Raw genomic sequence first — 27,853 nt, forward strand, 5'->3', positions numbered from 1 at the left:
AAATATTGTATTTGATGAAAGAAATAATTTTGAACCATTGACATTATTGAAATCAGATGGATCCAACCAAACAAGTATTTTTATATTGGGTACATTTCACAAATTGCATCTCTTTCATTTATAATTGATTGAATGTTGAGATGATTCTTTTTGTATAACAATTAAGAAAATTCCATATTGTACATTGTTTACTTTTAATGGGGCATTATGATACCAAACACTGCACAGTGATAATCTTGACGGTCAATGCATTTAACATGAAACGCATCAGACACCAGGAATAGCACATCACCAGTTAGGCCCGATAACATACATGGAATGGTGCAGCTTCTACTGAGAAAGGTGGCACTTGAATAAAACATATCCATATAATTTTGAAAAATATTAGTGTTCCTGGAATGCAGAGTTCAACAATTTCAGAGAAACAGCACTTAGACATCCATCGATGTGCATCATGTTTCTTGTATTGTTAACACGCACGTGCATGCATACAGGTCTTCCACCATTATGTATTTTGTTATTCATTCTATTATGTCAATAATGATCTGTCCTTTTCTTTCCTCTCCACTCCCCACTCCATAATTTTCCAGCATCACAAACTGATTTATGAACTCTAATCTTTACTACAGATTTGAACTGAAACTTTAAATCTGTTCCTCCAGCTAACTCTAGTCCAACTACTTTAGTGCAGGGTGCCACAGTAGCACACTCGTTGGTGCGATACTATTACAGCTCAGGGCCTCGGAGTTAGGAGTTCAATTTCAGTGTCCTCTGTAAGGAATTTGTACATCCTCCCCATGGAATGCGTGGGTTTTCTCCAGGTGCTCCACAGTCCAAGGATGTAGTGGTTAGGAGGTTAATTGGTTATTGTAAATCGGACCATCATTAGGCCAAGGTGAAATCGGGGGTTGCAGGGTAGTGCAACTTGAAGGGCCCTGTTCCTTACTATCTTTAAATGGTACCCCTTCTGTACCAATCTCATTTCCCAGCACTTGTTCTGTAGCATCCTGTGCCTTGGAGATTCCAGAGCTCAACATGATACCTTCACATGTTGAGAGTTTTGTCTCCACTACCTACTAGGGTGCATTCCAGATTCTAACCACACTCTAGTCTCTCGACACCTATGACTGTGTGGCTAGCACAGTTCAAAAGCCATCTATAAATTTGCCAGTGACACTATTGTTGGCAGAATTTCAGATAGTGACCAGGAGGCGTACAGGAGTGAAACAGATCACCTGGTTGAATGGTGTTGCAACAACCACCTTACATTCTACGTCAGTAAGGCCAAGAAATTGATTGTGGATTTCAGGAACGGGAAGTCAAGGAGCACACACTAGTCCTCATTGAGGATTCAGCAGTGGAAAGGGAGAGCAGTTTCAAGATCCTGGGTGTCAACATCTCAGAAGATCTATCTTGGGAGGACCCAACATATAGCTGCAATTAGAAAGAAGGCACGGCAGTGGCTATATTTCATTAGGAGTTTGAGGAGACTTGGTATGTCACCAACGACAGGTGCAAATTTTTACAGCTGTGCCATAGAGAGCATTTTATCTGGTTGCATTATCATCTGCTATAGAAGGACCACTGTACAGCACTGGGAAAAAACTGCAGAAGATTGCAAACTCAGTCAGCTCCATCATGGACACCAGCCTCCCCAGCGTCGACGATACCTTCAAAAGGTGACACCTCAAAAAGGCAGCATTAAGGACCCCCATCACTCATGTTCATTACTCAGTGCTACCATCAAGGAGATGGTACAGGATGGTGAAGACACACACTCAACATTTTAGGAACAACTCCTTCCCCTCTGCCATATCTGAATAGACAATGCTAACTATCCCATTATTTTTTCCACTCTCTTTTTGGACTAATTTAATTTTTTATATATTCTTACTGTAATTAAGTATTTTTATTATATATCACACTGTACTACAGCTGCAAACAACAAATTTCATTACGATGCCAGAGTTATTAAACCCGATTCTGAATCTGATTCTTTGGAAGAGAAAAAAAACTCTTCCTCAGAAAATCCTTCTAAATTTACTGGCCTTTATCTTAGACAATATCTTCTGATTTCAGATACCTCTGCTATAAGGGAGAAAAAGTTACAGAGTAATGTGCCAGAAACTAGGTCTTTCAATTCTAATTACCTGTACTATTTATGCCTCTTCTATGTATCTCAATCAGGTCCCTCCTTGGTCTCCTCTATTCTGAGGAAGTCAAACACAGCTTCTCTTCTCATCCAGTCTTTTCTTATAATGATCCTTCCCAGAAAGCACCCTGGTTAATCTCCTCTGCACTCTCTCCATGTCCAATTACTTTCTTCCTATAGTGTGGTGATCAGAACTGCACATATTATCCAGTTGTGGTATAACCAATGTTTTCTAAGTTATACCATAGCCTCCACACTTTTATATTCTATGACCTGGCTAATGAGAATAGAGTCTTCACTACCTCATCTACCTGTGCTGCCACCTCCAGTGATCCCTGGACTTGTATACCAAGGTCCTGCTGTTGCTCAGAACTCTCTAGAACCCTACCATTCATTATATATTAGCCTCTTAATTTTATCAGTCATCACATTTAACAGGATTCAACCCAATCTGTTAATGCTCTATCTATCTTACCAATTCATTAATATCACTCTGTGGCCAAAGTCCATTGTTCTCACTGTTAACCACTCCATCCACTCTTACTTTTGGGGAAGTATTGTGAGGCCTGGGTAAACAGCCATGAATCAGCTCTCATCACCAATAGCTTGACTGGATCCAACCACAGCTCTTCTTTCTCAGAAGGCTGAAGAAATCTGCATTCCCCTTTGACAGTCACCAATTTTTATCAATGCATCATAGAGAGCATCCTATCTGGCTGCATCATGACTTGGTATGGAAATTGCTCTATCTACAACTGTACAAAATTGTAGAGTCTTCACAGAGCTCAGCACATCACAGAAACCAGCCTCCCCTCCCTGAACTCTGCCTACACTTCTTATTGCCTTGATAAAACAGCCAACATTATCAAAGACCCCACTCACCCCCAGCATTCTCTCTTCTCCCCACTCCCAGTGGACAGAAGATTAAAAGTCGGGACGCAAGTACCAAGGACAGCTTACACTCCACTGTAAGACTACTGAATGGTTCAATAGTATGATAAGGCAGACTCTCGATCTCAGAATCTACCTCATTATGGCTATACATCACTATGCTTGTCTGCATCACATTTTCTCTGTAACAGTAACACTTTATTCTGCATTTTGTTGCTGCTTTTCCCTGATACTACCACCATGCACTGTTGTAACTAATTGATCTAGTTTATAAGGTAAGTTTTTTTTACTGTACATGTGACAATAATAAATGTATTATCAATTTACATCATTGATCACAGGACACTACAGATCAAAGTGCTCCTGCTTTGCAGAGATCCTGAACTGAAAACAAAAGCCTTCAATGATCAGATTCTGACATCTAAATCCTGATGACAAAGTGTGCTGAAGAGCTAGCAGTGGTAGAATGAGGGCATGGCAGAGTGCTTGGCGAACTACTCTATTGCCTTCTCCTCATTCTATCACTATTCCTGTTAAATAGATAGATAGATACTTTATTCATCCCCATGGGGAAATTCTGTACTCTGTATTGCAATACATCAGTGGCCACTGAAATCATTAAGGAACTCTACGTCTCTATTCGCACCTTCAAGTGGTTTGACAATCTGTAGCTTTTCAGGTAGGAATGTGCGGTAAGAGCTCGACACACTGGAAAAGCAAGACATCTCTGTTAGGTCACTAAGGTTGGTCCCAGTGGACATCACACTCTCTGCTGGTGTACTGCAGCCAGACTCCTCTTTTGTTGCCATGGCCATCAGCTTCCGGTCCCGTTCACTTTCAAAGAACCTCTTCTCACTCAAGTAATTCTCCTGCCGCAGAGAAAGGCGGCGCAAAGCAGTGGACAGGTCTTTGCCACCAGGTGTTCCCGGCTGTCCAACATTAGACCGTTCACTGTGGAAAAAAAAAACAAGAAAATGAACAATACTTACATGGCTTTTCCAGGTTAGGGTGGTCAAACTAGAATTAAGTAGGTTTCAGCAACTAAATGTCAGATTATCAACCAATTACTAACTAATGCCAATGCTACTCACAGTGAACTTTTGGTCAAGCTATTACTGTTGAAAGTATCCTGACTGGTATGGCAATTCCAACGCACAGGAAAATACTAGGCTGCAAAGAGTTATCTAGAGGAGGCAATTCCTCAAGAAAGTGGCACCTATCATTAAGGAACCTCACTAAGTAAGCCATGTCCTCTTCTCACTGCTACTATTGGACAGGAGCTAAAGAAAACTGAAGTGGTACACATTGATCAGCAATTTTCCTACAACCCTCAGATTTTTGATCCGACCTACACAAAGCTAAATCTACCTGAGCAATGGATTGCTATAGACCACCTCTTGCAATGAAGTCTTTGCACACTGTCTTGTCTCGCTCCCCTCACTGTCTTGTATAATCTAGCTATAAGCTGCCGTATATACTGTGTGCCATTTGTACCTGTTTCTGTGATGCTGCAAGTTTTTCCATTGTACGCTACCTCAACTGTACTTGTGCACATTGAATGAATTTGACTATTAACAGATATTCAAAGGCATCATATTCTTTGAAGTGCTTGCTGGCTTTCTAAATGTATTGTCTGCTGAGAATCAGAAATCTCATTTGCCAAACCTGAATGTACATTATGAAATAGTCTTCAGATTCTAAGCAAAAGAATCATACCCATACTCTATAAAAAGAAAAGACTTGGAAACATGCTAGAGAGAGAAAATGTTAATCAGTCTTCTGAAACATAAAGCACACCAGCTGGGCCTTCCATCCAGTATGGAACCCCATGTTGTCAAATTACTACTGACCACATATAGATAACATCACAGGTCATACTTTTAACTGCAATGTAAGAATTAACTGAAGTGATTATTCATATTCATATTTGCTTTCAAAATATCACAGTTATTATGGGCTAGATTCAAGTCATCATGGTGGTGATACCCAAAATTAAAGTCTATAAATTTAAGTGAGTCATTCTACTTAGTGCTAGAATAGGGGCTTGCTGAAGTGGTAAAGTTGTGGCATATTGCATAGATCCAAGGAGAAGCTTAAAGCTGAGTTAACTGTCATATGTACAAGTGGAATGAAAATCTAACTTGACGCAGCATCACCTGGACATGGTGTCAGATGTGCAACATTCACATGAAAAAACAAATTATACAATGAAGGACCCAACTGGAACAAAAAGAAATCCATTGTAGTGCAAGGTGAGCACAGGATTACTATAGTGAGGTAGTGATTAGGGTTGTGCAGATTAGTTCAAGAAATGAAGCTGAAGGGAAGTTGCTGGTGGGATGGGGCTTCAAGCTCAAAGGTATCTACAAGAAGATGGCGACATGGGCAAGTACACAAAGGAGAAAGAAATAGGAGTTGCTAATGAGGCTTGAGTGAACCATGAAACACAGCATAATGCAGCTTGGTGCTTTATTCTTTTCTATTAAAGTGGTGCATAGCAACATACATAGAAGGGGTAATACATTTAGCCCAGAAAATGCTCTGCCATACAGCTTGATCATGGCTGAGAAAGTGCCAAGTTTACTTTGTCACCTAATCCCCACATTCTCCAATTCCCCTGGTATCCAAAAATTCTCTCTTATATGATTAAATACTCATCACCCACTAAAATACACAATTCCAAAGTTTTAAAACCATTTGAATTAAAAAAAAGTTATCAACTGCAATAAATGAATGATCCATTATCCTGAGACTTGGCCCATCATTATGACATTTTGCTGAGGAAAGACTCTGGAAATCTCCCAGTCAATTTGCTCACACACTGTACAACAGGTTTCATCTGTTATCAGGGCCTTACATAATTACCCACACTGTCAGCCGTGAATTGATGAGTACTGCAGGTTGATGAACAATTGCAATCAGCAAAATGGGCTGAGTAAGCAACACTGTAAATCAAAGGAGTGCTATCCATGAATACCGTCCTTTCAAATTTATCAACACAAACAAAAGTTGAGATGCAAATTAGATTCTTTTTCTTTGCAAAATGTCAAATTAACAAGTGGAGTAACAAAGGAGACATATTGCACGAGAATGAATAATTGCACCAATACGATACTGGAACAGGATACACAGAGAATTCCTCTTGTGTATTTCTCCCTTATCTATTAACCTTGACCATTAGGCAGTGAGAAAGCAACTTATTGACATTTGTTACTTACCAGTGGGAACTAGCTTCACCCGCTGAGTTTTTTGACACTTTTGGATCAGATGACCCCATGTTGGGTTGCTGGGATTTCATAGTTACAAGAAGAGATGAACAACCAGATCCTGGGATAGATCCCAGAGGAGAAGCTGGCATGTGAGTTTGTAGGGTTTCATTTATGCTTCGGACTGTACAGAAAACCCGTCTGTGTTGGCTCCTAAGGCAATAAAAAAGGGAGGAATATATCAATGTATTGGAAAATCAGCAATTACGTCACAATGAGCATTGAGAGGAAGGCAAATCAATTTAGTTTGTATTAGACTAGTGATAGCAAGAAGCATTTCTTCACAGAAAAGTAAATAAAAATCTGGAATACTCATTTGTAAGTTCTTGTTGAAGCTAGGGTCCAATTGAAAAAGCCAAAATTGCCAAATATATTTCAAATACAAGGATGGCAATAGGTAATCAAACGGATAAGGTAAAATTAATCAGTCAAAATCTAAGTGAAAAACAGTAGACTTAAAGGTTGAACCCCACTTCTTGTGCTCTGGTTTAAGACGAATGATCAATTCTCTCAAATTTGTTCAGATTTTTTCTAAGAAATAGTGGGACAAAAATATGCTGAGTATTTGTAACACTTCTATTTACCTTTGATCTTCCATCGTTGACTCTTCAAGATTAAGCTCCCTGCGCATACTTCCTTCAATCTCAGCAGCCAAGGAATTCTACAAGAAAATTATTTTATGGTCAGTTTCCAAAAAACCACTGCGTGAAGAAACTACAAATGCATGTGCAGGCCCATAAACAATATCAATATTCTGCAATGAAGCTGTCTGATGCTTGGGTAGATGTGAGTGGTCACAGTGATGGTGAGGGATGAGGGAAGTGGGTGGTGGGATAGAGAATTACAACAAATATGATAACATATCATTACTATCATATGGCAGGAGGTACAGAAGCCTTGGGTCCTACGCCACAAGGTTCAGGAACAGCTTTATCTACAACCATTAGTCTCCTGCAGAGTCATGGATAACTTCAATCGCCACTACTCTGAACTGATTCTATGACCTACAAACTCATTTTCAAGAACTCTTTACAACTCATGTTCACAGTGTTATTTTTAATCTTCTTTTGCACATTGGCTGTCAGTCTTCGTCTGTTTATATAGTTTTTAAAAAAATTCTATTGCATTTTTTTTGTAAATGCCTAAAAGGCAATTAATCTCCAGGTAGTTAAGTTAACATATCCATTCTTAGATAAATTTACTTCAAACTTTTGACCTGAAAATTCATGATTGAAATTGTCTGCTTACCATAATGATTTAGATTCTACTCACTCTTTAACTAAATATGAATGTATCTACTCCATCATAGTAACATACTTGCATTTAATAGCTACAACAGAACCTAACATTTCTATTATCTCTTTCCCAGTTTCTCTACACTTCTCACTAAATGAATGTGAATACGGCCCCAATCTGATCATCCGAGCTGTCCGCTCTCCAAGGCAAATCCCTTATTACAAGAAAGTATGGCACAGTGGTGCAGCAGGTAAAGCTGAGCCTTGCAGCTCTAGTGACAAGTTCAATCCTGATCTCAGGCGCTGCCCGCGAGGTTTGCATTTTCTCCATGTGAACACATGCATTTGCTCCAGATGCTCTCGTTTCCTTCCACATCCCAAAATCTGCTGGTTGATAGTTTATGTGGCTGCTGTATATTAGGCATGGTGTGTTAGCAAGTAGTAGGAGAATTGTGGATAGTTGATAGAGGGTACATAACGGAAAAAAAAGTGGGAGCAATGGATTGATGAAATTGACCCGCAACTGACATGGCTCAATGAGCTGAATAACCTTCTATAAAGAAAGAAAATGAAATAAAGGAAGAAAAGGAAAATGGAGAGAAGATTCACACACAAATAATTGCTATAACAGTGTGTGTGTAGCAATTTGTCTAATCATTTTGCTCCGTGCTCTTCAGTATTGGTATGTGAACAAACAGTACTTAATACACATACAGAAAACAGGGTTTGATATCAAGACTCCATACCATAGGGAACATGCTGTAAGCTTGGGGTCGGTTTAGTGCACATGATGTTGACTTGTTCCGCAATTCTTTTAGCTCTTCCTGAGATTCATGTAACATTCCCAAACACTCAGCATTATGATCCTGTACTTCCAGCAGCTGCAGTGAAAAATACAAAGATTTTTAAAAAATGAGAATAAAAGATAATCTCATTGATCAAACTATAAAATCAGCATATCTGAGACATCAGTCAACATGTTGCACAATCCTTTGCCATTGCATGTTCATGTGCATGATGCAAACTATTAGGGACTGGAATCTTGATTTTCATCACTGATAGAGACTGCAGGATATAGTCAACCTCCTTTGCTTGGCAGGGGAGGAGGAGGAAGAAGGAAAACAATGACATAATAGTATTTAGTAATTCTATGACTGGTTGCTTATAAACTCTCCTGTAAGATGTGAAGCTAAAAATCAAAGCAGTTGAAATCTACACATGGAGCTGAAAGAGAAGTCTTAAATGGATTTACATCAAAACCACTAATGTTCCTACTATTTTCTCTTGCAGAAAACAATAAACTTCTCCAAACTGAGATATGGTATGGATCCAAAATGTAAGATCTATTAAAGGGAATGAGAAGTGGAAGCAAATTCTATTGAGTAGGTGGGAAGTAAATGAGTGTTTTGAAATGAAATACAAAATGAATGCCACTATTAAATATTGACAGTAAAGGTTTCAAACACAGCCTCAAACAGCCAGCTTTCCTTTTCCCAATTTATATATAACAGCATAGTTGGCAATACCCTGCAAAGTGCCGATTTGATGTGGCACTCTTGGTATTCCAGTCTAATCACATACATGAATGCACAGACAATGCCTTTTATATTAAGAAAAGACACCGTCTCAGATTACATACTGCAGTGCTGTGAAACTGAGCCCTCTCCAATGCTGTAGCACACTACAATGCCAGGAACCTAGCATGAATCACAAGATCACAAGACAAAGGAGCAGAAGTAGGCATTCGGCCCACTGAGTCTGCTCCACCACTCCACCATGAGCTAAACTATTCTCCCATCTAGTTCCAATTTCTGGCTTTTTTCCCCATATCCCTTGATACCCTGACTAATTAGATACCTGTCAATCTCCTCCTTAAAAACCCTCAATGATTGGGCCTCCACAGCTGTATGTGGCAACGAATTCCATAAATCCACAACCCTCTGGCTGAAAAGATTTCTCCTCATCTCTGTTTTAAATGGGTACCCTCTAATTCTAAGAATCCCTGGCGCTCCCTCCAGTAATGGATTTCCAGCAGCTCTATGTGGAGAAACTGCCTGCAAGGCCAGTGTCAAATGGACTGGAAGGTTATTACAACTGCTCGGTACTGATGTGTGGAATCCAGAGCTGTAACCTGGCTGGCGTGGTGAGTGTGGGCCAGTGTTAGGCACTGATAGCACCAGCTCCATGTGTTTGCACATCACATGGATCCTACAGTCTCTATCATTACCATCTGCTGGATGTTATGAGAGCTCCTGCCCTCTCCTCCTCAGTAGGTTTTATTACTATAAAGAAATCTCCAGACTGAGGAAAGTGATGCTGCCAAACTCAACCATAGAACAACTTATGCTAGATTCAGGTCAGCAGCACCCAGCAACAAAGAGGGTAGGGCTTTGAGACAAGCTTTTGGCACCGGATTTCTAGCAATAAAGGACGCAGTAGCAGGGAGGACAGAAATTTCTGCCAGATTCCTGGCACAGCAACACTGTTATTAACACATCTTTCAATACATAATGCTATGACGACTAGTTTTAGTGCTGACTCCATTAGCCCACTTGTTTATGGATAAATCCTGAGAAGTAAGTGAGGGTCTGGTTTACCACCATTCTATACATGCAGAAAAGGAGAAACTGACTGATGTCCTTCCACTAATACAAAATGCTGAATACAATCTTTTTGTGTCATGTTATCTGAACAGCATACACATTATTTTTCTCCATCTAGCCTTCCTTTTAAAATATTTGCTTAAGATATTGATCTCTGCTACTAAAATGTAGAAGTTCTGCATTCTCACAATTTTCTGAATTAAATCATCCTGAATTCCCGACCTGCAGTTTTAAGTTCCCAGAAATCTTCTGTTTACTCATTTAAATCTCTTTTTAAAGCATCTTAATTCCTTCAACTTTTTTTTTTAAACCCTCAGAATAAAAATGTAGGAGGTTCTTTAGTCTTTCCTGAAAACTACACTCTCAACAGTGACATCGGTGACTGAATTTCTTTTTGCACCTTCTCAATTAATTCTGTTTGATAATGTGGTGTGATTAACATGATGCCGCTGGTGAACCAGTGACATGTTGCGGGCAGCTTCTAAGTATACTTCTTTTGAACTACTTTGACTGCAATCTGCAGCCTGTAATTCCCCTTTGAGTAATGCACTTTTAAATCGTCTGAACAAACTAATGACTTCATGATCTTCTGAAGGACTCAGCAAACTTAACTCTCAGGCATGCTTAAGTAGACGAAGGTACATCACCATGGCTGAGAGAGAGGGAGGAGGGGAGGACTCCAGGCTAGGCTCAAACAAAGGATCATGAAACTTTCTCTATCCAGCATCTTGTTAGCAAATGTACAGTCGCTTGAAAACAAGATTGAGGACCTAAGGGCAAGATTGCTGTACCAGAAGGAGATGAGGAATTGCTGCGCTCTCTGATTCACGGAGACATGGCTCGTTTTGAACATGACAGATACGTTAGTAAGACCCAAGCACTTCTCAATACATGAGATGGACTGGATTGCTGATTCAGAGAAGGCATAGGTGGGTGTGTGTGTTTCATGATAAAATCTTTGTGGTGTTTGGAATCAATAGTCTTGCTGAACTCTTGTTCCCCCGATCTGGAACATTAATGATTTAAGTGCTGACCATTCTACTTACCAAGAGAGTTCTCCATTGTGAACCTGACCTCAATTTACATACCACCAAATGCTACTGTTAAACAGGCACTAGATGTATTGACTACCACCTTCAGAAAATAAGAAACAGCCTATCACAACACCTTTAACATTGTCGGGGACTTCAATCAGGCTTATTTGAAGAAATCTCTGCCAATTATCATCGATACCTCATCTGCAGCACCAGGGGTCCTAACACAGTCAACCACTGCTATACTACAGTTAGGACTGCCTACTGTTCCATGCCTACACGGTATTTTGGTAAATCTAATCACTTTGTTGTCCTCCTACTACCTGCATACAGGCAGAGGCTAAAGAGCAAGGCACCAGAGATTAAGAAAACAAAGAGGTGGTTGCGGGAGGCTAAGGAGCGGCTAAATGATTGCCTGAGTCAGTGGACGGGGCGTGTTTAAGGACTCAGAAGATATGAACCAATACACCATGGTGTCACAAACCTCAGAAAAACAGTCATAGACAAGTGTGTCCTCACAATATCATTCAGAGCCTTCCCAAAACAGAAGCCCTGGATGAACCATGAGATCTGCAATCCCCTGCGGGCCAGATCAATGACATTTAGGTCTGATGAACAAGTAAAATACAAGTACGATTTCTGGAAAGACATCTCACAAAGTGGAAATTCCATATGAAACTTGAATCACTGAAGTATGCTCGACAGCTATGGCAGGGCTTGAATGCTATCACCTCCTACAAAGTGAAGCCAAGCAACATAGATGACAACACGAGTGAATCTGCAGATGCTGGAAATAAATAAAAAACACAAAATGCTGGCAGAACTCAGCAGGCCAGACAGCATCTATGGGAGGAGGTAATAATGCTGTTTCGGGCCGAAACCCTTCATCAGGAGCATAGATGACAACATAGATGACAATAAGGTTTCACTCCCTGATGAGCTTATTGCCTTGTATGCTTATTTTGACTATTAAAACATGGAAGCACCTTCACAAAATCCCACAACACTCGATGACATTGTGATTTCAGTCCTGGAACCAACATGAGAATATCTTTCATGAAGGTGAACCCACAGAAAGCATTCAGCCCAGATGGGTTAACTAAAGACCCGTGCTGATCAACTCGCTGGAGTATTCACTAATATCTTTAACCTTCCACTTCAGATGTTTGAGGTACCCCTCTGCTTCAAGCAGGCTTCAATTATACTCGTCTTTAAGAAGATTGTGCCTCGATGACCATCATCCTGTAGCACTTACATCCACTGTCCTTTGAGAGGTTGGAGATGAAACATACCTGCCTGAGAAGCAACTTGGATCCGCTCTCATTTGTTACCATCAGAACAACTCAACAGCAGATGCCATTTCATTGGCTCTTCACTCAACCCTGGCGCATCTGGACAGCTTCAAGACCTAGGCCTCAATACCTCCTTATGCAACTTGATCCTTGATTTCCTCACTTACAAATCCCAGTCAGTTTAGATTGTCAACATCTCCTCCACAAGGATGTGTGCTTAGCCCCTTGCTCTACTCGCTTTATACTTGTGATTGAGAGGCTAAGTACAGCTCCAATGCCATATTTAAATTTGCTGACAGCACCACCATCATTGGCCAAATCAAAGGTGGTGACAAATCAACATATAGGAGGGAGACTGAAAATCTGGCTGAGTGGTGTCACAACAACCACCCAATGTCAGCAAGAGCAAGAAGCTGATTATGAACTTCAGGAGGAGGAAACCAGAGGTCCATGAGCCAGTTCTCATCAGGGAGCGGTGGAGAGTCAGAAACGTTAAATTGCGCATTGTTATCATTTTACTGGATCTGTCCTAGGCCCAGCACACAAGTGCCATAAGAAGAAAGCATAGAAACGTCTATAGAAGTGTGGTGGAGAGTACATTGACTAGTTGCATCATGGCCTGATATAGAAACACCAATGCCCTTGAATGAAAAATCTTGTAAAAAGTAGTGGATGCTGCCCAGTTCATCACGGGTAAAGTTCTTCCCACCATTGAGCACATCTCCATGGAGCACCGTCGCAGTAAAGCAGCATCCCTCATCGAAGCCATGCTCTCTCCTCACTACTGCCATCAGGAAGGTGGTACAGGAGCCTCAGGGCCCCCACCAGCAGGATTAGGAATAGTTACTACCCCTCAACCATCAGGCTCTTGAACCAGAGGGAATAAATTCACTCACCCCATCTGTGAACTGTTCCTTCAACCTATGGACTCATATTCAAGGACTCTTTTACTTATTGCTTGTTTATTCATTATTATTTCTTCTTTTATCTCTTTGTATTTGCACAGTTTGTTGTCTTTTGCACACTGATTGGTTGCCCATCCTTTTTGGGGGTGGTCTTTCATTGATTCTAAAGGTTTTTCTTATATTTACTGTGAATGCCCGCATATATGTAGTTAGATAATAAGTTCACTTTGAAAAGCTATGCTTTACAGAATTAAACTAGAAAAGTATCTAAATTGAAATCTCGAATGTCTGATTACTTCATGGCACATACCCTTTGATACTTGAAAATCCACCTGCAAAGAATAGAACTCTGTGCTCAAAATTGTAATTCCAGTTTATACAAAATCATTAAAACTGTCATAAATAGACATCATTCTAAAAAGGAGCAGCAGAGAGGTGAAAAGGTAATATTTACACTGGTGTACTGCATGGGTTGAGGTTGCAATGGGAGGGAATAATACCTCTCTCTGCAACTATTTGACATTTCAGATCAAATTCTGTTTCTCCTTCCATGGATTCTGCCAGACTTGTTAGATGTTCCTTGTATCCGCAGTTTTTTTTTGTCTTTGATTTTTATTGCTTGCAGAAAGCATAAAGTGTTTAAGATTGTTATAGCATTACTTCAGACTCAGGAAAAGTACTCACTTCTGCTGTAAGCTGTCGCTGGGCATCTTTAGATGCCTGCAGATGTTGCTTCAGTTCTTCCTTCTCAATGGCACACTAGAAAAAAGAATTAGTACTTATGACTTCTTTTCAGAAAAAGTAACCCAAAAGTGGACAGGCTTCAATACCAGCCTTGCTGCAAGCTTAATACGTGTCCCCTACTTTACGAATGTTCACTTACGCCTCTTCGCTTTTACAAAAGACTTACATTAGTAACCCGTTTTCGCATTACAAAGAGGATGTTCGCTTTTGCGAAAATTTTTCCCATATAAATTAATGGTTCTTCACTTTATGCCAGTTCAGCTTAAAAAAGGTTTCATAGGAACGCTCTACCTTTATAAAGAGGGGGACACCTGTAATAGGAGATTCTGTACACAAAAATACAACTGCAGATGCAGTGGATCAAAGAATACATACACAACGCTGGAAGAACTCAGCAGGTCAGGCAGCATCCGTGAGAAAAGAGTAGCCAACGTTTCAGGCCGAGACCCTTCATCAGGAATGGGGGGGAAGAGAGGGCCGAAGCCCAGTAATAGAGATAGGGGAGGGGGTAGGGCCTGGAGGCGCCAGGTGGAAAACCAATCAGAGGAAAGATAAAGGGAGGAGGGGATAAGCATGAAAGAACTGTAGAGATAAAGAAGCAGAAAGTTGAAAGGTGCTCGACGAAGCGGTCCCCCAATCTGCGTCAGGTCTCGCCGATGTAGAGGAGGCCGCACCGGGACCAGCCTCCGGATCCAACACATTATCCTCCGCAACTTCCGCCACCTTCAACAGGACCCCAGCACCACACACATCTTTCCCTCCCTACCCCTCTCAGCTTTTCACAGGGATCATTCCCTCCGTGACTACCTGGTCCACACGTCCCTCCCCACAGAACTCCCACCTGGCACTTATCCCTGCAAGGGCAAATGCTACACCTGTCCCCACACCTCCCCCCTTACCACCATTCCGGGCCCCAGACAGTCCTTCCAGGTGAGGCAACACTTCACCTGCGAGTCTGCTGGAGTTGTCTATTGCATCCGGTGCGGCCTCCTCTACATCAGCGAGACCCGACGCAGATTGGGGGACCGCTTCGTCGAGCACCTACGCTCCGTCCGTCACAATAGACAGGACCTCCCGGTTGCCACCCACTTCAACTCTGCCTCTCATTCCCGTCTAGATATGTCCATACTGCCTCCTCTACTGCCATGATGAGGCCAAACTCAGGTTGGAGGAGCAACACCTCATCTACCGTCTAGGTAGCCTCCAGCCTGGTGGTATGAACATTGAATTCTCCAATTTCCAGTAATTCCCTCCCCCTCCCCCTATCCCAGGTCCCTCTCTGCCTCTCTCCCCTTTCAACTTTCTGCTTCTTTATCTCTACAGTTCTTTCATGCTTATCCCCTCCCTCCTTTACCTTTCCTCTGATTGGTTTTCCACCTGGCGCCTCTAGGCCCTACCCCCTCCCCTATCTCTATTACTGGGCTTCGGCCCTCCCTTCCCCCACATTCCTGATGAAGGGTCTCGGCCTGAAACGTTGGCTACTCTTTTCTCATGGATACTGCCTAATCTGCTGAGTTCTTCCAGCGTTGTGTACATATTCATAAAAGATTCCGTGTCACTGCTTGTGGAATTTTCACACTTGCCTCCTTGACTTTAAGCTGAAGCTCCACAATTTGACTGAGTAGGTTGGTAATCTCCTCCTGATGACGAGCAATGTCGTCATTTTTTCTGGAGAGTTCGTCTGCTAGGTTAGAAATATTTATATTTGCTTCTCCTTCAAAAAAAAGAAATAAATGTAAGGACAAGATGAATAAAGCAGTTGAAAGAAACACTGAACTCAACAAATACAGTAGATTATGTGCCAATCAATTTTACAGGAATTGTATTGATACTATGGATATTGGGTTGGTTTGTTTCAAACATGTGACCCCTATGATGTAGCATTACAAGGCTGGGGAATGTTAAGATACCTTGCAACTCAAATACAAATACCTGTATATGTTTCTTCATTCTATTACACTGTATCACATTCCTGGAACACCATCTAACAGCACAAAGGGAATACTTCCACCACATAAATCAGAATAATCCAAGATGACAGGCAACTATTTACCACGTTCTCAAGAACAATAACAAATGGCTACTATAAGCAGTCCTTGCTAGCTACAGTCATAAGATAAAACTGAATAAAATACAGTTGATTCATATAATTTCAGGAGAAACAAAATTTCACTGTGTGATGTTTTACAACACACATCTACTCATGTGGATAGGGTGGAACAGCACTAAAGTTAAAAGGTTCAAATCTTTCCACCTGCTTCACAGACCAGCTACATCAGAATGATATCTCAAGATTCTAATCACTGACTCATTTCACTGAAAGAAAAAAAAGTGGCCATTCTCTTCACTGAATAAATTCAATTCACTTGGATGTAATGCATACATTTGACTCCAACTGTGCTTTAGTTTACAGGCAATGAACTTCAAGCAGAACATGGTGCTTGATTCACTTTCCGATGTAATGCCAAGGCTAAGTCCCAAATGCCCCCTCACAAAGATTCTTCAGACACTATTTCAAAGTAGTGGTGGGGAAATATTAAATGACCTTAAAAGTACTTGAGTACGATGTGGGTTTTGGAAAGCGTTGTATGAAAGCAGGAGTCTTTTCTTTGTACTTACTCAGCTCCTTCACACAGTCGTTGACCAGCTGTTGCTCCTTCTCTTCATAGTTGATGGTTTCTGTCTTTAGGTGACAAGCCTTTGGAATGAAGAGGAGACATACAGAACAAGGACAATTAGCAGTTTCTCCAAAGTACCATTCTGAAATAGGTACTTCAATGCACCTGTCATTTTGCACAAACAGATGATACATGTAAGGATGCAATTCAGTGAAGGGTTGTTTGCACCCTAAATATTGGAACCCACAAAGGAATGAAGTATCCTGTTAAACAGCTGTAGCTCTTTATACTAAGATCCGGATTGGGCTTTTAATGTCAACACCAATGCTAGTTTACAATTAAAGCTTCTAATTCATCCCAAAATAAATGCTTCAACATTGACTCTGCAAAAGCAAACTTCTTCACTTCAGTTCTCTTGTATGGATTTTCCCATTTCTTCTCACCAATCATCTGTGGGATCTTCATGGACAGTCAACACATGGCAGATTAGTTCTTTCAAACTGTGCTTTCTTCAGGGAGTAGGGTGACAAGCACCAGTTTCAGAGGCAACTTCTTTACGCCAAGCTAAAAATGACTGTTTGCTGCCAAAATGGTAGGGGAAGGCAGAAGTTCAACGCCAGTCTCCCAGCAGTTTGTCTGCCTGGGTAGTGCGCTGCCTTTACTTTAAAGTAAGGCAAGTACTTATGTGCAAACAGACTGGAATATCAAAAAGCTATGACAAATCAATATTCTACAGGTTAGCGCTAAGCAGAGTACTAGTGTGCATCAAATAAATATTATTTTTAAACCTATGGGACAGGAGAGCGAGTGGATGTACTTCTCTTGGTTAGACCAAGGGTAGATTTCTTCACTGACAGGGTCATAAATTGTTGGAAATCTCTACCTATGACACCCGTGGAGAATCTGTCACTGAGCATATTTAAGATATTAAGGGAATTAAGAGATATGGGAAAGTTGCACAAGTAAAAGATCATACACACTCTTACTGACTGGCCAAACTGACAAAAGGGGGCAGACTTCCTGACTGGGAGACCTCAGTCAGTCCGGAGCAGCATCTCCAACACCATCACACTGAGCACGGGGGCTCCCCAGGGTTACGTGCTCAGTCCACTGCTGTTCACTCTGCTGACCCATGACTGTGCTGCAACACATAGCTCGAACCACATCATCAGGTTCGCCGATGACACGACCATGGTGGGTCTCATCAGCAAGAACGACGAGTCAGCTTACAGAGAGGAGGTGCAGCGGCTAACAGACTGGTGCAGAGCCAACAACCTGTCTCTTAATGTAAACAAAAGAGATGGTTGTTGACTTCAGGAGGGAACGGAACGACCACTCCCCGCTGAGCATTGACGGCTCCTCGGTAGAGATCGTAAACAGCACCAAATTTCTTGGTGTTCACCTGACGGAGAATCTCACCTGGTCCCTCAACACGAGCTCCATAGCAAAGAAAGCCCAGCAGCATCTCTACTTTTCGCGAAGGCTGAGGAAAGTCCATTTCCCACCCCCCATCCTCATCACATTCTACAGGGGTTGTATTGAGAGCATCCTGAGCAGCTGCATCACTGCCTGGTTTGGAAATTGCACCATCTCGGATCGCAAGACCCTGCAGTGGATAGTGAGGTCAGCTGAGAAGATCATTGGGGGGTCTCTTCCTGCCATCACGGACATTTATACTACACGCTGCATCCGCAAAGGAAACAGCATTATGAAGGACCCCATGCACCCCTCATACAATCTCTTCTCCCTCCTGCCGTCTGGGAAAAGGCTCCGAAGCATTCGGGCTCTCACAACCAGACTATGTAACAGTTTCTTCTCCCAAGCTATCAGACTCCTCAATACCCGAAGCCTGGACTGACACCTTGCCCTACTGTCCTGTTTATTATTTATTGTAATGCCTGCACTGTTTTTGTGCACTTTATGCAGTCCAGTGTAGGTCTGTAGTCTAGTGTAGCTTTCTCTGTGTTGTTTTTATTACGTAGATCAGTCTAGTTTTTTGTACTGTGTCACGTAACACCATGGTCCTGAAAAACGTTGTCTCATTTTTACTATGCACTGTACCAGTAGTTATGGTCGAAATGACAATAAAAGTTGACTTGACTTGAAATAACCTAATCCTGTTTCTATTTCTTATGTTATTATCCCTTCTGGACAAATCAGGTGCAAAATTGTTACCTGATATGACTGACTGAAAGCTTGTTGGAAGTCTCCTGATGAAGAGTCATAGCCCGTAATGTTGACTGTTTATTCATTTCCATAGATGCTGCCTAACCTGCTGAGTTCCTCCAGCATTTTGTGTGTTGCTGCTCTGGAAGTTTCAGATACTGTTCTTCAGATTGGTGTCAAAATTCAAGAGGAGTTGCACATGCATTCCCCTGGACAAATCAGGTGCAACTGCACAAACCCCTCTCAGTTAGTACCAACTTTATCTGTTTCATTCAGAATCTTTTGTGCTCACAAAAATTATTTTTGTTCTTTCCAATCCCTCCCCCCGCCCCATTTTTCTGCAGCAACATGTCCATTTTTTCATTTTTTTCCAATGAAAACTTGGTAATGTCAACTATGGTTCTTTCTTCACAGACACTACATTACCTGCTGAATATTTCCAGTATCCCTCCCTCCCAAACTTTGACACAAATCTGAAAAACAGTATCTGAAACTTATAGAGCAAAACACACAAAACACTGGAGGAACTCAGCAGGTCAGGCAGCATCTATGGAAATGAATAAACAGTCAATGTTTTGGGCTAAGACCCTTTATCAGAAGACTCCCAGCAAGCTTTCAGTCAATCATATGAGGTAACAATTTTGCTATTCCTGTTTTCATCTATTTACCATCAATCCATGGAGTTCCTTTGAAAAGTCATTAACCTGAAGCATTTAACTGTTTTTTATTCTGTTCCATTGGTGTAGTAAATCTAATATATTTTTATTCTACATACTTCTGAGATAAATTGACATGCTTATCAACAATAGGGAATGACGCATTGTTTTATAACATATTATAAGCCTAGGTCGGAAAGCATAGCTTTATAGTTACAAATAGTATATTGAACAATTACCAGCCTTGAACCAACAGCAATTAAGATGATTAAAATTTACACAAACAGTCTGGTACAAGGTCCACACAAGATTCTACACTAGTTCCACAAATAAAGGTCATGAAGTCTGTTAATATTCTTCGCTTTCCACATTTCCATGTAAAATTGTTCAGAACAGAACACTGCAAAGTAAATTATAGCTATTAGATTCAGATAATTTAAAACACAATGCGCAAAACTATGCCCACACTGCTGATCTGGGGAATTGTAACCCGGCACAAAGTGCCAAATTGGTATCTGGTTACTACTTTGTGACCTTAACCATTTGTATCTGGTGGTGTAAAAATTAATTTAGCAAAATTCTAATTGGCGCCCTCATTATTCCACACCACTTCTTTCTAATGATCACCCTTTCAACCTATATCACTGGTTTCGGATGCCCATCCTTTTAATCCTATGCTCCTGCCACTGGGCTTCTTATTTGTTGTTTTTTTTTACTGCTAGCTAGTGCATTCGATTAAACTGGACATTAATATTTGGCAATCACAGTTTAATGTGGATCTTTTATGTAGATGGCCTGTTATCCATATACCTATCTGATATCAACATTTAAAACCAAATTTTCTATAACATAGTGGACGCCACTGCTTTTCTAGCACACACTCTCTGGCATCTGAATGTTGATCTCATGAACTACCTACTAGTTATTATATTGCTAACAAACTACAGCGTTTTCTGATTGCTGACATTGTGGCCCACATTGTTGATTTCAACCCATTATTCAGAATAGGCCACAATTTGGTTTCATCTTATATAAATACAGGTACATCAAAACATTGACTGAACCTACAACTTGGATGAAATACATAACTTTGATGAGACACAAAAAATCTACATGCCAAAATCTGAAAGTACTGGAATCATTTATCAGGTCAAACAGCAAGCGTTAACATGCTGCAAAAGTATGAAAGCAAGAGTAAACATTTCAACTTGACCTTTGAATACCACAATGTGAAAACTGGGAACAGCAAAACAATCACTATCAAGAATAATTTCACTCAAGATTATACTACTTCTTGGAAGTCAAATGATTGCACAACACCTTCAGTTTCCCTTAGCATGCAAGATGTTAACTAATCCTCTGATAGTCATAGGCTTATTATATGTCACTATAATTGTTCCCTCTTTTGACAGTAAATAGTAAGATTCAAGCATTGAATGAGCTTAACATTTCTCACCTTAGCACCCGTTCAGTTTTTAATTCATTATTTTTTTCACAATATGGCATCCAGTGCTCTTTTCAGCCATTTCTTCATACCACTTAAGAGTAAATCAAAATGGCTTAAGTGAGGATCTTGGGATAAAGCCAAAATGAATCACCAGTCAGCGTTGTCTTTAGCACTCATGTGCCGTCTCCTGCTTTCGTTAACAAAGGGAACTTTTGTGGGGCCTTCTCCTATTAGCTTTTTTAACTGTCACATCACTTTTAGTTGGAGATGGCCAGACTACAGAGTTTTGATCTAATCTGTTGGTTCCAAGGTCAATTAGCTGTCTACTCCTTGTTGTTCAGTGTGCTTGTAGACCAGTTCTGCAGTTTTCCAGTCTGCCAACTCACTTTTTTTTATGTCTAATCATGTTCCCAGTATGCCCTACTGCACCCATCAGAGTTGAGTGCTTGGCTTGGTGTGATACAAGGGGCCACAGATTGTAGTAGTGTATATTTCTGCTGCTGCTGACAATCCACCCCATCTCAGATGTCTAGTTTTCACCTGCTAGACCTATTCACATTTAACATCATGGCAATGCCACACTACACAAGTGACAAGTGACAAGTGAAAGATTGTGATGGCTGCCATGAACAAATGTTTACTGGTTCCCATCCAGCTCAAAGGCAGCACGGTGGTGTCTTGAAGGCACTTTTGCCATCATGTTATCATAGATGCAAGGCTAAAAAAAAGGAGGCTATCATGAACAATATTCAATGCATTATGTTAGACTGTTGCTGAGTTGACTCCATAAGAGTAGGAACTGGCGTTTATCTCTCAAGCATCATGACTGAAAGAAATGATTCTGATTATTACATCTCTCCTGTTTATGGAACCTTGCTATGCACAATCCATCTGTCAAGTCTCTGACATGATAACAGTGCAAAAATTAATCCAATTCTGATTCAGTTACATGCATACTGTTTAAAAATTCAGCAACTCTGGCAGCCTAAAGGAAATTGGGCACAGTTGGACCAACCCTACAACTTCAGTCAACACACATTTCCCTTCACTTACTGTAAAGTAAACAGGAAAACAAACAGGAAGGGTGCTAAAGTTAGATCTGGACGAGCTATAATAGGAATTAAAGAGGTTTTGGCCAAGGGTTGGCTGCCATTGATTCAGGGATCGATAAATGGTTTATGGAGAAAGGGAGCTGACATTGATTTAGACTGAGTCAAGGAGAGGCATACTGTAGATGAACTGCAATCAGTGGACAGACATTAAACACTGGAGAGTTCAGTTATCAGTAGTGGTTACTGAATGAGGATCGCCAGATTGTGGAATGTGGGTTGGCTTAGTGCTATTCTGTATCACTCTATGACTCTAAACCAGGAAACTATCATAGACGTGTTCCATTGCAAAATAATTTTTTAAATCATACAATGTATTGAAAAAGAAACATGTTGCAGCTGAATCAATGCTGTTCAATTTAAATCTTGTAGAAAAGTTGTTTTAAATTTTAAAATTATGCCTAAAGAACTAAGAAAAAGCCATTTAACCAACTGATCTGTGCCAGAGATTATGCTATAGACAAACCTTCTCCCACTATACTCAATCCCCATCAGCATATCCTTCGAACGCAAGTAACCAATAAGTGAACTATAGGAGCGACTTATATTTGACTTGTAGTGCACACTTAAATCAATTAATCTAATTGCCTACCTCAGAACGGAGAGAAAGATTTTCATCCTCCAGTTCTCGCAGTTTACTTTGCAATGCATCCAACTGCATCAAACTATGTGACAAATGAAAGGACTCATTACGTCGGAGAGGTGTGGAGCAGCTGGAGTCAGATTCACTCTCCTCAGAGGCATTGGCCACAACTCTCAGGAGCTCATCCTTTTTTGACAGCTCATGTTGCAGCTGGTTAACCTGATGGAAAGAAAATGGACTGAGCAAAGGGTAACTAGGACAGAATACAGTTGAATTAGAAAAGCTGAGCAATAAAGTTCTTTTCTAATAATTATTCTTCAATCAATTTCTGATCATTGTCTCTTTAGGACTCTTTAGGACATTGTCATGTGTAAACTGTAACATTTCCAATCTTACAAAAACAATTAGAATAAAGTGCATTGGGATATCCTGGAGGGCAAAAAGTTGCACAGATGTTGCACTCTAGCTATCTAAGCCTTGTATTAAATTTGTATGTTTCTTATAAGCAATACCTTCAACTTAATCACTACTGTAAAAACAGCTGTTTCCTTTATTCAACACCCATTATTTTAATTACATCTAAGTACAACAGCTTTCTTTAATAATTGTATAGTTGCTGAAAAAATAAAGTTGTGTCAAGCAACTGATGTGACGTCTTCCTATTTTACATGTTTTGAAAGTAAAAACCTACTATCTAATGCAACCATATATGAAGTCCCATTTATTTACCATCGTAAAACACATGGATGGTAGATGTGTTATACGCACCTAAATTTACAGAAGACATTTGATTGGGTGTTGTATCACAGGTTATTACAGAAAATACTTATGCTGACATGCTGGCATGTCAGAAAATTGGCAGCAACAGGAAATACAGGGAAAGTATAAATGGGTCTCTTCAAGTTGGCAAGATGCAACAGGCTACCAATTGTTTTTAAGATTTAAGATTTATATAAATGATTTAGATGAAGGCCCCAAAGGCATGCTATTAAATTTGTTGAAGATATATACATTGGCAGAAAAGTTAGTTAAGACACAAGAAAGCTACAAAGGGATAGACTGATTAAGTGAGTGGGAAACTGTCTAGCAAATGGAGAATAACATGGGAAAATAAAATTTTCTTGCCAACCCAAAAAAATAAAAAGACTGTAGAGCTTTGAGATACTAGGGATCTTGTACCCCAATACATAATCCTTAAAAGGCATTGCATGCAATTAGGAAAACTGTGATCATTAAAATAGAGGTTATTTGATTTATAGGGGAGCACTGGTCAAACAACAGAGCATTCTACTGTATTCTTTATGTGCTTCATTAACATTTTTTAATGGAGCACTTTTAATGTGTTAGAAGCAGTACACTTAAGTTTACGAAACCTGGGTTGTACTGATGGGGTGCCTGGGAAGAGAACATTCTACTGGACCCTTCAAAGCATTGATATAAAGAATAGTACTAAGTCTCAAAAAGATAAATTTGGGAAGATAACGAAAATCCAGGTTATGTCCTCTAGAGAAACAAAAACTGGCATACAGAGACAGTCAGGGTATGAAATTACAAGGTCTTTGCAGCCCAAGGCACAGCAATAATTAGTAGATTCAAAAGTGATGATGCACAAGAGGTCAAATTAGAGAGAAGAATTTCAGAAATGTTGTTGACTGGGGTCAGTGAGCAGAGGACTAATGGGAGAGTGGGACGTTTTTCTTAGAAATGTTAATACTCAAGAAAAAATATGCATTTGGTATAGTTATATGAACCAAACCATTGGTTAGGAGTTGTGAACAGTTATTTGACCCCAGCAGCTGCTACTCAATATAAATTGAATTTTCTTCCCTACACTGCAAACTCTCCCTACATTAATGGGGAAGAGATAAACAGGCAATCATGTAATATGGTGCAGCATCAGTCAATTACCAGATTATGCCATATATGAACCTCCTCCTTCTCGACTCAATCTCTATTAACATACCCTTCAAACACAAGTACATAGAAACTTAACTATAGGAGTGACTGACATGTAATTGACGTGCATACTCGTGTCAATTAATCAAAATGAGCATCTCAGGGTAAAGAGATTTTCAACAAGTTCCATCATATACACTTAGTGGCCACTTTTTTAGATACAGGAATGGAATCCAATGTTGTCTTCTGCTACTGTAGACCATCTACTTCAAGGTTCAACATGTTGTTCATTCAGAGAAGCACTTCTGTTGTAATAGGTGGATATTTGAGTTACTGTCATTTTCCTGTAAGGTTCAACCAGTCCTCGGACCTCTCTCATTAAAAAAGCGTTTCTACCCACAGAACTGCTGCTCACAGGATTTTTTTTTCCTGTTTTCACAACATTCTCTGTAAACTTTAATAGACTCTTATGTGTGAAAATCCCATGAAATCAGCAGCAGTTTCTGAGATACTCAAATTATCCTAACTGGAACCAACAATTATTCCATGGTCAAAGTCACTGAAATTCCCCATTCAGATGTTCGGTCTGAACAGCAACTGAAGCTTTCGGCCATGTCTGCGTGCTTTAACGCATTGAGTTGCTGCCACATGATTAGCTGACAATGCATTTGCATTAATGAGGTATAGAGGTGTATCCAACAAAGTGGCCACTGAATATATAATAAAAGGCAATTCCACAGTATACAAGAATACACAGTATACATTTTCAGTGTAAGGGAGTATTCTGGAGTTACGTGAATATAACAGATATTAATTCAAGCAAGAACCAGTCTTCAGTTCTAATTGTAAATTGCAAGCTGTAAATCGAAGCCGAAAGGACAGGCTGGCCCACAGACCAAGAGATTATGGTTTACAAAATGGGGAGATATTTGCATATGCGTTAGCCAAACATTTAAAAAATGGAGTTGTGCATCAATCTGGGCAACTACACGCTTAAGTAATTAGCACCTTTGCACATAAATTTAAGGAAGCTTACAATTAGTTTGCCCCAATAAAGGTATTTGAACATTCAAAGGTGTCTCCCTCTGCAGATATGCAAATCAAAGGAAGCATTGTCAATGTAATTGTCATAATCAAAATTGTGTTGAATCACCTAATATTACCACTGATCTTATAAGAGCATAAAAATGTGATGACTTTTGAGTTTGGGAGATTCTATGGAGGGTCTCCAGAAGTATGCCTGCTTGTTGTGACGAATAACAAATACAATATCACCAGCTTCAGTGTCTCTCTGGTGACTTCAATCACGGTCAGAATAGGAGCAACTTATATTTGACTTGCACACACTTAAATCAGTTAATCACAATGCACATCTCAGTGCACAGACAGAGATTTCATCTCAGTATATGCTCAGTGTTTACTTTATATTAGATACAGGAGTAGAACCCAGTATAGTCTTCTGCTACTGTAGCCCATCCATTTCAAGGTTCAATGTGTTGTTCATTCAGAGATGCTCTTCTGCACACCACTATTGTAACACACGGTTACTTACGTTGTCCTCATCTTCCTGTCAGCTTGAACTAGCCTGGCCATTGTCCTCTGACCTCTCTCATTGACAAGGCATTTTAACCCACAGAATGTTTTTGTTTTTCCGCACCACTTTCTGTCAACTCCAGAGACTGTTGTGTGTGAAAATCCCAGATCAGTAGTTTCTGAGATAGTCAAACCACCCTGTCTAGCACCAACAATCATTCTATGGTCAAAGTCACTTAGGTCACATTTACTCCCCAATTTGATGTTTGGTCTGAACAACGGTTGAGTCTCTGGACTATGTCTGCATGCTTTTATGGATAGTTACCCACACATGATTGGCTGATTAGATATTTGCATTAATGAGCAGGTGTACAGGTGTACCCAATAAAGTGGCCACTAAGTGTAAAATGAAAGGCAATGCCAGTCAACAAGAACTTAATAACATGTCAGGCATTGGAAAAATTTGGGTAGCCTTTTACATAAACCTACCACATCATTCAGCCATCCCAGCAAAGCACAGATATCGATGTGGAACTCAAATCACTTGGAGGACAGATGATAAAGGAAGGAAACGTCTCTTTGCTAAAAGTAAATCAGTTGAAAATGTCAACTCACTTGATCATAAGCCTGGGCCAACTGTTCTTCTAGGAGTTCATTTCTCTCAGACAGTGCTCTGTTCCGCTGCAGTAAAGACTGCCCTATCCGAGCAGCCAATTCCAAATCACGATCTCTCTGCCAAAGAAAAACAACACATGTAATAACAACAAACCCAAATGGTTTGGTGAAAGTCCTTAGGCCATTGCAAGAGTACAATAAGTTTATAGCACAAAGCTGCAGTTCACTCTGATCTTACAAATTAATTTTCTCTCTTGGACAAGCTGACCAACTGTGCAATTAAACTATCAATTCTGGGGCAAGTAACGTGCAGATCATTTTACTATTTCTTTAATCACGTTTTGTGGGGAAAAGAAATCAGCTCTAGCAGTAAAACTGAATGAATTCTATATGATTAAGAAACATGCACATCTACAAGTTGGTTCTAACCTTTTGAATAACTCCCATATTTTTCATTTATAATGGACTAGTTTAAAAACAGCAGCTCAAATAAGAGTGATTTAAAAGGATACTTCCAAAACAAAGTGATGCAGCCAGTTAGTCTTCTCCGTGGTACATCTGTAGAAATTTTTGAGCAGTGCCTTTGGTGACATACCAAGTTTACCCAAACTTCGAATGAAATTTAGCCACAGTTGTGCCTTCTTTGTAACAGCATCAATATACCAGGGCCCAGGATAGATCCACAGAGAAGTTGACACCCAGGAACTTGAAATTCCTCATTCTTTCCACTGAGCTCTCTATGAGAACTGGTATGTGTTCCCTCATCTTACCCTTTCTGAAGTCCACAATTAGTTCTTTGGTCTTACTGACATTGAGTGCAAGGTTGTTGCTGTAACAACACTCAACCAGCTGATATATCTCGCTCCTGTACACCCTTCCGTCACCATCGGAAAGACTGCCAACAATAGTTGTGTCATCAGCAAATTTGTAGATGGTATTTGATCTGTGCCGAGCCACACAGTCACGGGTGTACAGAGAGTAGAGCAGTGGGCTAAGCACACATCCTTGAGGTGTGCTAGTGTTGATCATCAGCAAAGTACAGATGTTATTTTCGATCTGCACAGAATGTGGTCTTTTGGTGATGAAGTCGAAGATTAATTCCAGAGGG

General features: G+C 40.3%; 1 protein-coding gene across 4 annotated transcripts in view; it reads right to left on the minus strand.

Annotated features, from left to right (window-relative positions):
- The window catches only part of trak2 (trafficking protein, kinesin binding 2), a 97,339-nt gene that overhangs the window by 6,688 nt on the left and 62,798 nt on the right, over positions 1–27,853 (minus strand). For all 4 annotated transcript variants that reach the window (XM_073046576.1, XM_073046577.1, XM_073046578.1 and 1 more), the window contains 9 exons: positions 26,746–26,862; positions 22,711–22,920; positions 16,742–16,820; positions 15,706–15,836; positions 14,063–14,137; positions 8,291–8,425; positions 6,894–6,970; positions 6,262–6,462; positions 3,690–3,994 (listed from right to left, as the gene is read on the minus strand). In XM_073046576.1, the coding sequence (XP_072902677.1) occupies positions 3,690–3,994; positions 6,262–6,462; positions 6,894–6,970; positions 8,291–8,425; positions 14,063–14,137; positions 15,706–15,836; positions 16,742–16,820; positions 22,711–22,920; positions 26,746–26,862 (1,330 nt within the window). The remainder of the gene's footprint in view (positions 1–3,689; positions 3,995–6,261; positions 6,463–6,893; positions 6,971–8,290; positions 8,426–14,062; positions 14,138–15,705; positions 15,837–16,741; positions 16,821–22,710; positions 22,921–26,745; positions 26,863–27,853) is intronic.

This window comes from Hemitrygon akajei, chromosome 5 (genome assembly GCF_048418815.1).
Source record: "Hemitrygon akajei chromosome 5, sHemAka1.3, whole genome shotgun sequence".
Taxonomy (NCBI): Eukaryota; Metazoa; Chordata; class Chondrichthyes; order Myliobatiformes; family Dasyatidae; genus Hemitrygon; species Hemitrygon akajei.